Raw genomic sequence first — 17,487 nt, 5'->3', positions numbered from 1 at the left:
TTCTAAAAGAGGTTTTCCTCAAAAACGTGTTTTTCAAAAAGAGTTTTTCCTAGACTAATTAAAAATTAGTAAAACACTCCTAATCTAATTAAACTGCGAATTAAAAAAAATGAACTAATAAAAACATCGAAAAATGCAAATTTTCTCAAAAATTCAATCTCGAAGCAAATTCTCTAAAACAATGATAAAGATGGGTTTTTTAATGCGATTTTATCATGGATCATGCATAAATAAAGATGAGTAAAATGCAAAATATATGCATGATCAATCCATAAGTGTTATTTTTCTAAAATTTGAAAAAGGTTAAAAAGTGTCCCCAAATGTAAAGTGCATCGTACGTACCTTTCACCAAACTTAGGTAGGCGATGTCCCAGTAAAAGATTTTGTTGATAATTTTTTTTTATTATTGTCCATAATTTTGCCGATAAGAACTTGAGAAAAATAAAAAGTTGAAAATCTCATGAGAAATCATTTTATGTGTTTGAACGGTGAATATGATTTTGAATACACATTTTTTGAATTTTCATTTATGTAAACATTACCCAATTTTAAGTATTTTTGGTATTTGGATCTAGTAGAGACCCATATTTGGGGCTAAAATATACAATTATTTTGTACATATTTTCATAATTGGATCCAATAGATACCCATTAAAGCATTTGTATAAGAAAAAATATGATTTCCTATTTTTTTTTTCAAATTACATAAATTTTACACTTTTTTAGTATTTGGATACAATTTCAGATCCATATTTGGGGCTAAAATCCATAATTTTTTGACATGTTCATAATTGGATCCAATATGATACTCATTAAAGCATTTATATATCAAAAAATATGATTTCTTATTTTTTTACTTCAAATTATATAAATTTTATTTTTTTTTGGAATTTGGATCCAATCCGAGATCCATATACGACGCTAAAATCCATAATAAACATGTTCAAATACTCATATGATGGGATTGGGTTTACGATCCAAAATGAAGTTATCCGTCCCATTATCCATATGTGTTCAAGTTGACCGCACAACAAGCAATCAAACAATGGACACAAGGAATACATGTCATTGTCCAGTTGAAAACAAATGTTGAACAATTACAATTGTTCTTGTTTTGGACAGAACATGTATTCTGTTCAACTGTTCTGTCCAAGCTTGGGCAAGTGAAAACACATATAATATGGGTTGGATTTTGGTTGATCCCAATCTGAATGTAGATAAGAAGCTAAAAATTGAAATTAAGTTCTGGACTTGAATAAGGTCAGGTGCAGAGATGAACCTAGATCTGATTTCTTGTGTGGTTGTAGTTGTACTGGATCCGGATGAAGGGTGAAAACTCAATCAATTAGCTTGGAACAAGTTTTCTTAATGTAAGAATTGCCTAAAAAAGGAATTGGAAGTCATCAAGATTTTAATTTGGATCCAAAGGAAATTGTGAATAAGGTGTCAAACTTGGATTGCAATTCTGAGTCATTTTGATACATTTGCAATTTTAGCTTCACCCAGCTAAGGAGTTCTGGGTAGGGCAATCCCAACCCTACGTCACAGGGACACGCTATTTTGGCAGCGTGTCCTTGGTGATGCAACAGAACATGCAGAGACACGTGGACATGGACTCAAACATCCATTATTTCAATAATATTTTGTTATTCATTAATATTATTTAATAAATAACCATTTTAAATTTGATTTTTATTGGATAAAAAATTAAAACATTTCCTTATCTTCGTGTCCTTATTTTCGATTTTTTTCTTTTTTGAGTTGCGAGTTGAACCTGCCTCACGCATTTTTGGTGCCTGCGTATTGTCGTGTCATTGAAATTTTATTAAAATAGAAATTTCTTTTGTGAATACATCATGATAGAGTCACTGTGAATTTAAGATATAACTCGGACTTGCAAAAAAGATAATCAACTCATACATAGGAGAGCGCAGAGCCGGACCTGTCAAGAGGCCAATGGGACTTGGGCCTCAGGGCCCCTGGGCCAAAAAAAAATTTAGGGGCCCATTTTTAATAGGGATTCCATTTTTAATGGGGACCAAAAACAGCAAAAAAAATTTTAGGGGCCTCAAAAAAATTGGAGGCGCTGCCCTCGAACTCCTACTATTAATAGGGGGCTCAAAAAATTTCGAGGCGCTGCCCCCAAACTCCTACTATTATTAGGGGGCCTATTTTTAGGGAGCCCATTTTTAATAGGGGTTCAAAAAATTTTGCGGCCCTGCCCCAGAACTCATGCTATTAATAGGGGGCCCATTTTTTCCCTCCGCCTCAGGCCCCATAAAACACAGGTACGGCCCTGGGAGAGCGGATCCGCACCGTTTACAACCATAATCCCCATCCCTCTGTACTGTAGCTCAGTACAAGTAGGACCCACAGTGGGTTGGGGTTTGTGGTAAACGCACAGCGTTTTTACAGGATCCGCTCTCCATATTTAGGGGTGTCAATGGGTCGGGTTTGGTTCGGAAACCAGACTTGAACCTGATTTTTAGGTATGGTATCAGATTTGGACCCAGGTCTAATCGGGTCCACTATAAGAGAAATCATACTTTAACCCGATAATTAGAACTACATGAACAAGACCCCGACCATAGTCGATAAAATAATATTTTTTATCATTTTTACATTGAATAATTGCGGGTCTTAATTAAAACTCAGGTCAAGCCCGGGCCTGGTATAAAATTTCACAAACTATACCCAAATTCATGTATTAATCGGACTTTCAGGTCCAAACCTCAGTCTTAATCAGGTCCTCTTATTTATCACCATACCTAGACCTTATAGGGTATGGTCTGGGTCGGATCTGAGTAAACCCGATCCATTGACACCCCTACTCATATTCGGATTCCCCCCAATAGGCCTTGTGCAAGAAACCTAATTTTTTTGCATAAAATGAATGTATTGTTCTTGTAAAATGACACAATTTCATAAATGTCTCACAATTTGTCAAAATCCTCTTCATGCTCAATATTTTGATTATCGACTTTTTAATAACATTTTATCCTTGGCACAAAGTGAATCTATTGATGTTCGTGCTATAGATAAGTATGTCTTTTGAAGGTCACAATATCTCAATAAAAAGAGATTCACATGAAGTATTTGCAAACATAGCTAACTTGAATTCTAATAAAAGAGATTCACATATCAAATGTGATCATCTTTTGAGGTTCGTAAGCTCAATACTAACCTTTTAGAATTGAAAAGTTTTAGCTGGACAAGTTTGTTTCGTACATTGGAGACGTCATGAAAACCTCTTTTTAGCTAAAAACTTGCTTAAAATCATAAAAACAATGTTTTAATAACAAGCAATCATTTCAAGTTTAAATAAAAGGACATCAATGATAAAACATATTAAAAATGCATTGAGTTTGTTGATGTAACCCAATAGGTCCCCTTCAAGTCAGTTTCGATACAAATCGGGTCCGAGTTTGGGTCGGTTCAAGAATATAATTGGTTCGAGTACATAATTGGTTTGAGTTTGGGACGGTTTAATTTTATACTACGAGGAACCATTTTAGTCGGATATAAAAAACGGGTTGGATACAAGCAGTTCAAGTCGTTATTTATAATACATAAGATCCGACTCATTTTCACTAGGGGTCTATACTTTGGATCAACGCCAAACTCATAAGTCCACTAATATCGGGGTATAATAGATATGAGATATTGAGTCCGGTTGTGTATAATCAATATTTGAGATATTCCTTTTTCCAAAAATTATCGAACAAGCATACAGAGAGTCAAAATTTAAACTCACAGTGCTGTTAGGATTTACACTTTGAAGGGATTTTGTTTCCAGCATCTAATCCCTTAACATTAGGATTCGGTTTAGCTGATTCTGCCTTATCTTTTTGTATTATGATAATTCTGTTATTGTGATCAGCCACCACAGTTGTGACCTTTAGCCATGTCGGTTGCTAGATCTTGCTGAACTGGCTGAATCTTGGGTAATTGATGAACGTTATCAGAGCCGTGTAAGACAGGATGGTCTCCGAGCTTGGGCCCATAACCAAAAAAGAAAAAGAAACCATGCTGGTTACATGGTCATATCATTGATAATAATGGTTGGCAAATCCTTAACTCAAATCTGTGAGCAATCAAAGTTGACATATAAATTGGAAAAGGAAAAACATTTAGATAAAGACTCAACCAACTCAACTGAGTCAATGATAGAACTAATTAAGATAATCTTGTATTATCATACCCTACTAGTATTTCAAGAATGGAGCCTACTGATAAAATACGAATAAAACCAGAGACTTGAATCAAAAGCAGGCTGAGTGTTGCAGCACACGGTAGCACCACACAATTAATTGGACCGTCCAAGCAAATATCAACAGATAAAAGCAGAGAGAGAGAGAGAGACCAACTTTCCATCACCAACCCTTCTCAACCGCTCAACCAGGAATCCACCCGGTTGTTGAGGGCGCGGGACAGGAACTTCATGCAGATGGGTGGGTTGATCTTGGCAAGAGAGAGTATGGAGGCGGGCAGCGTCCATATCCCGTCCCCGCATATCAATCCCGACGCCACTGCCGGCCCGAACGCCTTTGCCTTCACCTTGTCCGTCCTCTCCCAAACGTACAGTATCAAGCTCCCCACGCACATGTCGATGGTGAAGTAACCCCCGATGTAGAACGGGATGGCCATCGCCATCGGAATCGGCACGAACTTAGCCCACCTCTCGGGGAGGATCCTGTACTTGAGCAGGTCGATGACGACGGCCAGGGCGAAGAAGCCGCAGCAGAGCTCGAAGCAGTGATTGGGCAGCGCCGAGAAGCCCTCCACCCCAAGTATGGAGATGTTCCTGTAGAGCGTCGCGTAGGGTGCCTGATACTCGCTATTGGGATTGCCTACTTTGAAGGCCTTGTAGAAGAGCCAGAACACGCTCGGCCCGATCACGCAGCCCATGGCCGTCCCCACCACTTGGCTTACGAACATGGACCTTGGGGAGGACAGGGTGAGGTAGCCCGTCTTGAAGTCCTGCATCAGGTCCGACGCCGTGGAGACGATGCTCATCATCACGCCGCACGCGGCCAGCCCCGCCAGGACCCCGCCGTGGTGAGCCCCCGCCCACGCCCCGATGATGAAGATGGCCAACTTCCCGTACGTGGACGCCAGGCTCCAGTCCGTGAGCCCGCACCCGTACGAGTTGCAGAACGCCAGCGCCGGTGCGATCATGTACACCACCAATATGTAGTACCTGTGCAACGTGTTTTACGGCTTATCCAAAGTTTACTTAATCAAAAGTTTTCATACAAAACATTTTTTTATACTTTCATACAAAAACTTTTCTTGAAAAAAATTTTCATTTTTTTGCTTGACGCGGAAAAATCAGAGTTCAAAAACCTCTTTTTTTGGTACTAATTGAATATAAATCTTTTTCGTTTATTTTTTCTTTTCTTTTTCTTTTTTGGATTCTTTCGTAGATCTGACATTACATATGTGAGTTTTGAATCACGTGATTGTGACATATAAATAGAAAATGAGTTTTGAATCAGGTAGATCTTCTTGAATCACGTGATTATGACATAATTTTGAAGCCTTAAAAAATCAACAGCTCGTTATGTTTCAAACAATCGTACTTTTACATGGAAAAGCCACGATCCATAGTTTGATCCTAGCAAATAAACCATGCTCAATACATCGATGTTGTCCGATTGAGTTGATACAGTTTGAAACTAAGATTTTAGTGCCTTCATTAGTACCAGATACAGACCCTACAATATATATATATATATATATATATATATATATATATATATATATATATATATATATATATAATATTGGGTATATAGGTAATATATATTATGATATATTATATTAAAATTATACATTGTATTATATATACACCTATAACATACATAAATATTGCATACGTAATGAAATTTTTTCTGTCGTTTGGAATACCCGCTTCAAAAGTGAAAGTTTCTCTCACCCATCTTTTCCGCTCTTCCAGATGTGCTTGAGAGAGAGAGAGAGAGAGAGCACAAACCACTTTAGCTGGGGAAAGATCCTGGGGAGGAGAGATGTGGCAATGACCATGATGGCGAGGTAGCCACCGACGGCATAGGGCAGAGGGATGCTGTCTCTCATGAAGAACTCATTGCGACGCTGCTCATCGAAGCTGGTGGTGTTTGGTGAGTCTCCGCCAGACACAGGGATTATGACAGGTTCTTTCTTCTTCAGCTGCTGGTGGAATGACATTGCAGTGCGAATCATGACGGTCACGAAGTTATAGAGGCCATCACCAAGGATCAACGCGATCGAAATGAAAATCTAAAAAAGAAATCATTGCAGGTGGATTTACAAAAGTTTTATGTTAATAAATATAACTAAAACAGCAGAAACGAGAGAATGCTAAAGCACCTTGTATCCATTAAGACTATGAAGGTTGCTTTTAGGCAAATCTGCAGAATACCAGTCTCCTGCCTTGTTGCCAATCAGAGGCCACATGACTCCCCATGAAAGAATTGCGCCCAAAAGCAGAGAGATGTTGACGATGTATGGGCAGATCATCCCAGCACCAACATAAGTTGAAGAGAAATCAAAGTAAAACCTGCAGTTTCATGGCATCATATTGCTAACTCAATCATCTAACACACCTATGGTAGAAAGTAGACAGTAGACAGTTAATAAGCAACATGGTTCTGCATTTTACATCTGTTCTTCAAAAAGAGGATTGCTTTCTTTATATCCACTGTGGCCGAGCATGGGTCTTAATAATAATGGGAATTTGGTGCACAGGTTTTATGCACGATGGGACTAATTTGACAAACAAATCATGTTTTTTCTTCTATTAGCAAAATAGCCAAACTCACACAAAATGCTAATGCCGAATTTTAGAACCTCATGCTTTTCCTTCTATTTGCAGAAGCAGTGTCACCAGTTTTAGAACCTCATAGTTTTCAGAGTTTTTCATTTGAAGCTAAGGAACATCAAGAGAACTACCTGTTCTCATAGGCTTTGAGACCAAATGTGGGGAAACTTGAAAACCCGCAGCCATCACCAGCAGTGTAGAACCATTGGAAGAAACCCCAGAAAAAGCTAAAAGAGAAGAATCTTCCAAGCACGGACACCTGCTTCCTGTGAACATAAAGTAAATAAAATAATGTAAGAGAAGAACAACTGAAGAAATTGTAGATCATTCCAACCTAAAGATATACAAGCAACACATTGAGAAGAGTTGAAGGGTGCGCAGACCATGGTACCAACACTTTCTGTTCGTAAGGCAGCCACTAATGCGTATAAGATCGTTTCTTCCATCAGATTTTCAGATATGCTAGTTCTATTTCTCAATATTAGAATTCTCGATATTTACTATATTACAAATCCTTGACATAATTGAATCATTTAATGACTATTAACTCTTGATATCATATTTATGTAAGTGCCACCTGAATGAGTTTGTTTATTCCAAATATTATAACTTCAATATGAATACCAACGTAATTTTTTATTTTTTATTTTCACAAGGGGATTAGTATGGTAAAATACTTGGCGAGTTTGGCTCCTTGAGGAGTGTGAAAGCCATTGATGAGGTAAGCAGTAGCAGTTCCACTCGGGTATGTCAATTTGTAGTCGATAACCATGATCTGCAAATAAAAGAAATAGTTATCTGATCATAAATGTCCTGCAGCCAAAAGAGAAAGGAAACCACAAGAATTTCTTAAGTTTAGCAACAAAATGGCAGTACAATTGTTAGAATCGCGTGAATTTTAGTGAGCTTATTCCAATTTTCTAAGGTAAAAAAAAATGAGTGGTGAAGACTAAATACTGCCAACGTTGTCATCGTTTTGTGTTTACCTTCCTGAGGGGAACCACGGAGAAGAGTCCTACAAAGCTGACAACGAAGAGGAAGCCAATCATCCATCCCAAGCCAGGTTCCTTGATGTTGAAGGGGTCGTTCCCTTCTGGAGACTGGGAGGCAACAGAGCTGCTCATCCCGAACAAGTAGCTTCCAAAACCGCCTGCCCATTTCCCAAATAGAACTAACTATTCAAAACTGGAATTAATTATCAGAAAGTAGTCAAATTGATAGCAAGGCCATGGCTTTAATTTCTCAAAAGATTTGGAAGTAAAAAAAAACATTCTATTTCCACAAATTCTGACGATGAATTGCAGGTCCTCTTGGTGCCTATTCCGAGAGGAAGACGTGACTCAGTGCTCGAGACAAACACTTTATAAGTCTTCCCCACTTTTTAACAGGAAGCAGCGTAGGGAGAACAGATCATGAGATTTGCCAAATCACGTTGAAAAAGTGATCTGAGATCCCCACCGTCCATTGTATAAATCGTATGGTCCCGTGATGATGTCATTATTGGCAGCCGTATTGGTGACCATTATGTTGGGCATTATCAGTTATGGGTCCAACCCACGAATGTGACCCTGTTTGACACCCTCCTAGTGGGTCACTTTAGTGACCATGTAATGGGGTAGTGGGTGGGAGTTACTTGAATGTGGAATAACCACATTCACTTAACTGCCTAATCTCCCATTACATAAGGGGTTAGGGGCTACGAGGATGATGAGAGACTTGTAGTATTTTCTTGCCCAAATTCAGTTCCGCATTCGGACTTAGTGGAATAGGGTCCTGCTCACCGTCGACCTAAGGCCTGGGCTCATTGTGGGCGTCGACCGGCTGAGAAGAACGCCGACTACACGAATACTTCCTATCATTGTTGATTTTACATGCCAACACATTAATCACCATAACTGATGGTCAGGATGTCAAATCATTTCTAATCTGCTCTACCTTTTTAGTAGGCAGCCTTTTTAGTAGGCAGCCATTATGTGGCGCCCCCAACAATGGATCTGCTCAAGTCCTAACTTGTGTATTTTTTCATCATTGTTTTCTTGGCTAAGAGCCATGTTTTTGGGATAGAATTGAGTCAAAAAGAATGTTAAACCAAATTTGTGTGCAATATGATCTGTCAGTTCTCTTAAGCCCAATGTGGCAGTGGGATTCGCCTTGAGCTTGGCACAGGACCCCCTTACCACATGGCAGACCCCTAATTTAAGCATTAAGCACAAGATCGCCCTCCATCAGGCCTTGGGCCCTACAACTGACAGGCCCTGTCCCCCGAAGGGTGATCAGGTGCTTAATGCACAAATATTTGTGCACCTGATCTTTTTCACCCTACCAGATATCTCGTAAGACCAATGAGCTGTGGGTTTTCAAACGCTCTAAATACACAATAAAATAAAAAAAAATTCCTAATCTAATATATATTTTCTATTAAATAAACTGTAAAGATTGTGTTTGCTAATGAACACCCCCTTGGATACGTTTTTTTTTTTAGCCGTGATCCTTTCTTTCAGACATTGTGGGCCATTGATTCTTTTGTTATATGGATTTACAACTAGCTGAAACATCAGTTGGGTATCAGATTGAGATCCATTAGGTCCGATCCATTGACAAACTAAAGGGCGTGTGCTACATAACCAGAAATCAGAACCACCAAAGTGAAATCAAAATTAACCACCGTTATATATGGCATAACAGAAATTCTTGTTTTCCCAATTTTTTTTATTTCTTAAAAACCGGAATTAGAACTTTGAGATAGAGAGAGATGGGAACCTACAAAATGAAATATGAAAAATGGGTTTCTCGGGGTTCTTTGTTTCCTTTCAAAGTCTAACTGTACAAATGTGATTTATATGCTTGATTTCATAGCAATAGTTTCTTGAATCATCCAATTCCTACACACGAGCAAGTTTTTATAATGTTTGAATGTTGGAAACGTATCATTTGTCGGCTATGTATATCGCCTGTATATCATCAAAATTTTCCTAGCTAAGCATTAATTACATCAGTACGAAATCATATCTAAAATAGTTAATATCAAGTAATGTTGATCATAAATGTCCTCTAAATATGCATTATAAGTCCTATATATTGCAGTTCCAGAATCAGGTGCCATCACGTGGCACACTTTGAGTGTGCCCGGCTAAACTCCATCTTTGGCTGACAGTCTGCCAGTTGTGGGGTCTCAAAAGCAAATGGAAGGCAGCCAGTGCAAAGACACACTCAAAGTGTACATCACATGATCCTAACTCATCACAAGTGTAAAAAGATTAGGTGCAATATGATTGCACAAATATTTGTTGTGCATTAAGAACCTGATCACCCTTCATCTTGAAGACAGGCTTGTCAGTTGTGGGGGCTCATGGAGAGCAATCAGAAGCTTAATGCACAAATTTTGTACAATGTGGTTGCACCCGATCCTGACTCATCACAAATGGTGTGCCCACGATTAATGTGGTCTAAAGAGAACTGTGGGGCCCATGAAATGGCCACGTAGGCAGGCACTTAAGCTATCCCTGGATCTCTCTCTCTCTCTCTCTCTCTCTCTCTCTCTCTCTCTCTCTCAAGAGAGAGAGAGAGTCCAATTCAAAATCAAATCAGGCTGATCTGAAAAATAATCGAAAAAAAGGGAAACAATTCAACCAACAGGCGGATTGTTAAGGAACTTTATTTATTTGTTATTATCCTTAATTAAAAATATTATCTTGCCATAAATTGAGGCTGAAGTTATGAAAACCCAAGTCAAACAAAACGAGAATATTAGAATAAAAGTGGTTAATTATTTCCTAAAAAATCGTGACACATAGCTATACCGGTTTTTTATACCATAATTTGCATATCATCCGGGTTATTAATTAAGTCGATATAAAAATGATATACACTCGACAAGGAAAGCATGTTAAAGGAGAAAATCTTATTTCTTATTTAAGAAAAATTAAATCTTATTTCTTATTTAAGAAAAAATAAATTTTATTTCTTATTTAAGGAAAATTAAAATTTATAGGATATTTTCTATGGGCTTTCCAAAAAGATATTACTGAAACAAATCTGCACATCAGAAGCGGAATTTCCACTTCAAGAAACGGTTTGATTTCTGTTGAAAAGAATAGAAAGTCCATCTGATTGCCAGGGAAAGGAATTGAAACGAACTAAGAAACCCTAACAGAATAGGAAACTACTCCTTCATTCTGGAGCTGTTTCGTTATCTGACCGCTACCGGTTCTAGAGAAGCCACTGCCGTCGTTCTGAATGAGAACAGGGATATGAATCATCAATCTCCGTCGTCAGACTCTTAACTTCAGCCGTTAGAAAAAAAAAAGAAAGTCTTAGGGATCCGATCACAGTAGCCGCTAGCGGCTACAAAAGACGTAAGAAAAATTCTATCGTTTTCCTCCACGCAGACACCTCTGTCGGTTACAAGTGGTATCTAGAAGAAAAAATCGATTTTTTTTTTAGTAAACAGCTAGCGGTTACGGGGAGTTGCAACGAATGAGAGACAAAGAGAGGGAGACGAAGAATCTGACCGCTGAAGGCGATGCCGGAGCAGGCGACGACGCAGGTCTGGATGACGGTGTTCTCCTGCCTGGTGAAGGGCTGCTTGAGGAGCCCCACCTTCTGGACGATCTTGGTCCAAGTCTTGACGAAGAAGAAGCCGAGCAGACCCGCGGCGACGTTGAGCGAGGGTATGATGCCGGTGGTGAGGTTCAGCTTCATCACGATCACGCTGAACATCACACCTAGCACGAAGCTCACCACGAACGCCCTCACCGTCAGCTGCTCCTTCCACGACGGCACCGTCTCGTTCTCGAACACCCGCTCGATCGACAGCTGCTCTTCCTCCTCCCTCGCCCCCTCATTCTTCCCCTCCTGCTGCTGCTGCTCTTCGTCCTCCATGATATCTCCCAAAACCAACCAACCAAGAAAGAGAACTGAACGTCTCTCTCTGTGACTCTTTCAGAGAAAGAAAGAGAGAGTTGGGGAGAGAGAGAAACTAGTGCAGAGCGAAGGAGGAAGAGAGAGAGTTGGGGAGAGAGAGAAACTAGTGCAGAGCGAAGGAGGAAGGAAGGGAAGAGTGGGGTAATAAATGGGAGGGATGAGAGAGTATTAGGGTTGTGGTTTCCCAAAAGGAGAGTTTGACAGAAGGGATGAGGGTGTTACGATTGCTATAAATAGAATGGATTGCCGTCTTGCGCTGGACACTCAGAGAGAGAGAGAGACAGATGGTATGGTATCTACGTTTAAGAAGGGAAGGGAGATTCTTACAATTCTGCCCCTGAATTTTGGTTTATTTACAAGACCGCCACCATGTGAAGGTGGGTTGTTAAACAGGGGGGGAGTCCACACAGTTTGTCGAGGTTTCGGGTCTGACGGGTGAAGATCTATGATATGAATTGGTGGACGATATGTTGGTTTATCGCGGATTTTATCGTGCGATATGCAGCTACTTGTAGTTATGCTGCTATCACGATTAGTTAGAACTACCCAAAAGAACGTTTAATTGGTTAAATGTATGGGCCCTTTCAACTATATCGTGATTTCATCTCGATTTTTTGCAGGTTTTTTTACATTAAGTTCGTATATACTGTTCATGTTTATTTCTTTACTGTGATATTCGGCGTTGATACCAAATTCCGGGACGCAAGGGATACGTTGGTAATTTAAAAAAGATTCGGGGCTAGTGATGACCACACGGCGTAGATTCCGGTAGGTACTTCCACAAGTTTGTTGATTCACAGCGAGAATCCTGAGCCAGCTGGATTGCTGACGTGGCGATTATTTATGGCCGCTCGATTTGCTCTTCATCGACTCGCACTCAAAACGATCGGGGAGAGGGTTTCGTTGGTCCTCGGGAATCGGAATGTCAGAGGTTCGGATCTGGGTCGGATTTTGACTTATCCAAATCCATTTATCAGGAATCAGGCAGACTAAGCAAAGGCCTATTAAGCTTGGACTTTTGGTATCAGCCACTAACCTTGGAGTGCGTATCAGGTCACAGCTGGTTTTTCTGATGCCATTCATCCACGCGATGAAGGGTCATCCAGAACCCCATGGCTCAACTTAGCATCTCCTAGCGGGGTTCCACTTGTTTCTTCAGAGCCGTTGATGCTCTCTATGAACGGCATATAGAGTTTGTGATGTTGATGCAATAGGGGAGCATAAGACTCGGGTTCTTAAAGATCTGTTTTCATATTTTTGGATATTTTTATTATTTGAATCATTTTTTTATAATTAGGTCATTTTATAATAGATATTTGATTCTTTAGGAGTTTGTTTGCCACAGAAGACACATACGGTAGTATGCAACAGGCTTACATGAGTTTGTTTGCATTGTGGGGGAGATGGGCCATGAAGAATAGCTGAGGAAGGTGCAAATATCACACCACATGGGCAACAACAGTAGCGACCACAACAGTCTCAAGCATAGGGACACAAGAAGGTGATTTACACGACTTCTATAAAAGAGTTGTAAGAAGATGCTGATGTCATCAAAGGTATAATTTTCATCACCAAATTTTATGCTAGAGTACTTTTTTGAAATTGGTGCTACACATTCTTTTGTGTCCACACGGTTTATTAAAATGATTGACATGACACTGAATACTTTGGGGTTTATATTAAAAATTATCACACCCTCGAGCAGTAAATTCATCGCTCGCACTTACTTATTAGACGTAAATGTGACTATTTCAAGGCATAACCTCTATGCCAACCTGATCGTACTAGATATGATTGAGTTTGACATAATACTCTGTATGGATTGGATGTGCGAGCACTACTCTTATATGGTATGTCGTGATCAATGAATAAATTTTAATCGTTTCGGTCAGCCTGTGCTTGAGTACAAGGCTAGCAAGAGAGAGAGAGAGAGAGAGAGAGAGAGAGAGAGTAAAATAAGAATGATCTCAGCATTGAAGGCCCAACGCTATATGGAGAAGGGTTGTGAGGCCTTTTTGGCAAGTGTTTTATTGGTAGAACTCAGCACGACCCTGATGAAGCACCTGAAAGTGGTTCACGAATTCGCAGATGTGTTTTCTGACGACTTGTCAGGCCTACCATCTATAAGGAAGATCGATTTTGCTATAGAGTTGGTGTCTAGTATGGCCCCAATCTCTATAGCTCCTTATCTCATGGCCCCTGCAGAATTTGAAGAATTAAAGAAGCAACTTCAAGAGCTAGCTGATGGACAAGGGATTCATTAGGCTGAGTGTTTCACCGTGGGGTGCTCCGATGTTGTTCGTAAACAAGAAGGATGGGTCAATGTGCTTGTGCATTGATTCCATAATGTTGAACCAGGTAACGATCAAGAATAAATATCATCTTTCATGAATCGATGATTTGTTTGATTAACTTCTTTTCTCAAAGATAGATCTCCGATCTGGATATCACTAATTGAGGATCAAGGATTCATATGTGCAGAAGACAACATTTAGGATGCAATATGGTCACTATGAGTTTTTAGTGATACCTTTTGGGCTAACCAATGCTCTGACAACTTTTATGGACCTCATGAGCATGATTTTTTGACCTTATCTGGATTTGTTTGTGATAGTCTTCATCAATGATATTTTGATATATTCAGAAAGTGAGGAAGATCACAGAGAACACTTGAGAATTGTTTTTGAGACACTTAGACAACATCAGTTGTATGCAAAATTTTCTTAGTGTGAATTTTGGTTGAAGCATGTGATGTTTTTGGTACATGTGATCTCAAAAGACGGTGTTAGTGAACCATTCTAAGGTAAATTCACCTCAATGAATATGCTTCGAAGAAAATCCTCCTTAGGATTTTTAGCCTAACTTGTTTAAATCTTGTGTTTTTGAAATTGTGTTAGGTGGAAGCAGTCTTAGACTGGAAACAACCGAAGTGCATGTCAAATATCCATAGTTTTATTGTTTTTTCGGGATATTATAGAAGACTTATTAAGGATTTTTCTAAGATAGCTACATCGATGATTAAGCTACTTCGCAAGAGGATAAAGTCCGTATGGACTCAGAAATGCGAAGAAAGCTTTTAGGAGCTAAAGAAGCGACTTACTTCAACTTCGATACTTACTCTACCTTTAGGCCATGGAAGATTTATGGTCTATAGTGACACACCAGGTACGTAACTTGGTTGCGTATTGATGCAACATGGTAAGGTCATAGCGTATGTTTCTCGCCAATTGAAAATGCATGAACGAAATTATCTCATGCATAATTTGAAACTAGTAGCTATAATTTTTGTACTTAAGATGTGGCAACACTACTTGTATGGAGAGCAGTTTGAGGTTTTCTCTAATCACAAAAGTCTCAAGTACATTTTCTCACATAAAGATCTAAATATAAGACAAATGTACTGATTAGAGTTCTTAAAGGATTATGACTTTTTCATATCCCACCACCCAGAGAAAGTCAATGTAGTGGCTAATGCATTGAGCAGAAAAGCAAAAAGCCTTACAAGCATGATCAACAACGAGTGAAGACTACTTAAGGATCTAATTGATTAGAGACCTTTTGACACAAATTTAGGTCACATTCATATCATAAGCCTAGCTGTGCAAACTGAACTCATGGATCGAATTATTGCTCAGTAGAAGGATGACCCAAGCTTTGCAAAGATGGTTGCAGCATGCAAACATGATGAGTCTGCCCTACATCTAGAAGAAGATGGTAACATCTTGTATAATCAAAGGCTATAGGTGCCAGATGATCAACAATTATAAAAGAAGCTACTTGACGAGGCGAAAAGAACCAAGAACACTATATATCCAGGTAGCACCAAGATGTATAAGGATATGCAAAGGAACTACTGGTAGAATGACATGAAAATGGATATTGCAGAGTATGTGTTGAGGTATTTGGTATGCCAACAAGTCAAGATAGAATATCAGAGACCCGACGAAACACTCTAGACAATCAAGATACCTCAATAAAAGTGAGAAGACATTACCATGGACTTTATGGTAGGTCTGCCCAGGACACGACACTAGTACGATACTATATGGGTCATAGTGGATCACCTTACAAAGTCAATGCACTTCTTACCGACCAGGGCAAATCAGACCCTAGAGAGTCTAGCAGACTTGTATGTGGATGGGATCGTCAGGTTACATAGAGTACCTGTTTCAATCATTTCAGACAAAGATTCGAGATTTAAGTTCAAGTTTTGGGGACAACTTTAGAAAGCTTTGGGGACAAAGCTTAAGTTTAGCACAACTTTTCACCTATAGGCAGACAAATAGTCAGAGAGGATGATCCTTATGCTAGAGGACATGTTGCATGTTTGTGCATTGAAATAGAAGGACGATTGGAGTAAACACTTGAAGCTAGTCGAGTTCACCTATAGTAATAGTTATCATTCGAGCATCGATTTGGCTTCATACGAGGCTTTATATAGGCGACCCTGTAGGTCTCTTGTATGTTTGAGTGAGGTTGGTGATCAAGCTATTGAGTCACGATTCCTTTAGTGAATATATGATGGCAACACCATATGCTCTAAGAATGTACATGAGAGCTAGAAGCAGAAATAAAAGCGAAATATCCAATCCTATTCGGTATGTAACCTTTGCCAAATTTCGAAGATGAATTTTTTTGGGAGAGATTGGATGTAATACATGCAATTTTTTATGAATTTTTCATAAATTTTTTGTTAGTATTTCTATAAATAATAATTGGATAATGATGATAAGTGTTATAAAATAAATAGACTAAATCTTAGATTTTTTTTTCAAAACAACTATTTGTCCCACCGACCCTAGTGGAAATTGCTTTCAAATTTTATTTTTAGTAAAAATGGTATTTTGAGAAAAAATTTAGATAATTAAGATAAATTAGTGTTTAAAAGAATTTCATATGTATTTGAAATAATTTGGATTACATGTAGAGTCATTTTATTTAAAATTGAAATGTAGCTTTTAAATTTTTGAAATCCAAAATATTAAATAAAATCAATTAATAAAATAAAGAAATAATAGAATATAAAATTGGATTTAACTAAAACTCATAAAAGAGTAGAGGTCCATAGGTGGGCCATCCCCTATGGGGCCCATCCTATCTGACACCTCAAGGTTTAGTTGGAAATTCAATTTAAAACTTTAAATTGAAGACTTTGTGAATGTTACAAAAAAATCAACTCTTAAGAACCAAAGGTCAAAAGTTACTAAAAACCAAAGGGGAGACTCCGCCAAGAGGGAGCCGTCCCATCCTAGAAGCTTCTAGGATGGGCTAGTTAGCTAAGAGAAAAAAAAAAGGAGCAAAAGGAGGAAGGAAAGAAAAAGAAAAAAAGAACAAGTCAAACTTGCTTTCGAAATACCTAAGGTTAATGCAAATCGTGTGTGATGGATTTTTCAAAAGTAAAAATTGTTTTTGAAATACATTAAGTTAACATATAATTGATTTTTTTATGAAAAATTTAGTGAGAATTCTTGAATTGATGCCCTTATTCGTATTGTATGCTGTCAATTGAAAATATGTCATTGTTGTTGTGAAAAAAAATGAATCTATGCATGAATCTAAGAAAAATACCAAAAACTTTTCTAAGCAAATAATTTTTGGAAAGACAGATCGATTTTCTAGCCTAACGGATGTGAAAATAGGATTTATCTATAGGAAAATATGTAATCTCATAATTTAAGATTTTTGAAATAATATTTGAAGTGTTGTTATTGAATAAATTTTGGAAATTTCAATTCAGGCAGCCTA

At 38.5% G+C, this 17,487-nt stretch overlaps 1 protein-coding gene across 1 annotated transcript; it reads right to left on the bottom strand.

Annotated features, from left to right (window-relative positions):
- Nucleotides 1–4,385: 4,385 nt before the first annotated feature.
- Nucleotides 4,386–11,700, bottom strand: LOC149842372 (putative metal-nicotianamine transporter YSL7). Its single transcript, XM_090001406.1, has 7 exons — nt 11,331–11,700; nt 7,806–7,969; nt 7,497–7,594; nt 6,951–7,085; nt 6,369–6,558; nt 5,995–6,278; nt 4,386–5,199 (listed from the first exon to the last, which is right to left on the bottom strand). Exons 1-7 carry the CDS (start codon nt 11,698–11,700, stop codon nt 4,386–4,388), a joined length of 2,055 nt encoding a protein of 684 aa, XP_089857532.1.
- Between the last annotated feature and the right edge of the window lie 5,787 nt (nt 11,701–17,487).

Source organism: Nuphar pumila, chromosome 3, assembly GCF_984573655.1.
Source record: "Nuphar pumila chromosome 3, dmNupPumi1.hap1.1, whole genome shotgun sequence".
Taxonomy (NCBI): Eukaryota; Viridiplantae; Streptophyta; class Magnoliopsida; order Nymphaeales; family Nymphaeaceae; genus Nuphar; species Nuphar pumila.
This window is presented reverse-complemented; position numbering and strand designations above follow the sequence as displayed.

Coding starts and splice junctions, on each gene's coding strand:
- LOC149842372 (XM_090001406.1), bottom strand. CDS start 11,700: ATGGAGGACGAAGAGCAGCAGCAGCAGGAGGGGAAGAATGAGGGGGCG. Junction 7,970..11,330: donor CTCCGGCATCGCCTTCAGCG/GTCAGATTCTTC, acceptor GGAAATGGGCAG/GCGGTTTTGGAAGCTACTTG. Junction 6,559..6,950: donor CTCAAAGCCTATGAGAACAG/GTAGTTCTCTTG, acceptor ATGAAACTGCAG/GTTTTACTTTGATTTCTCTT.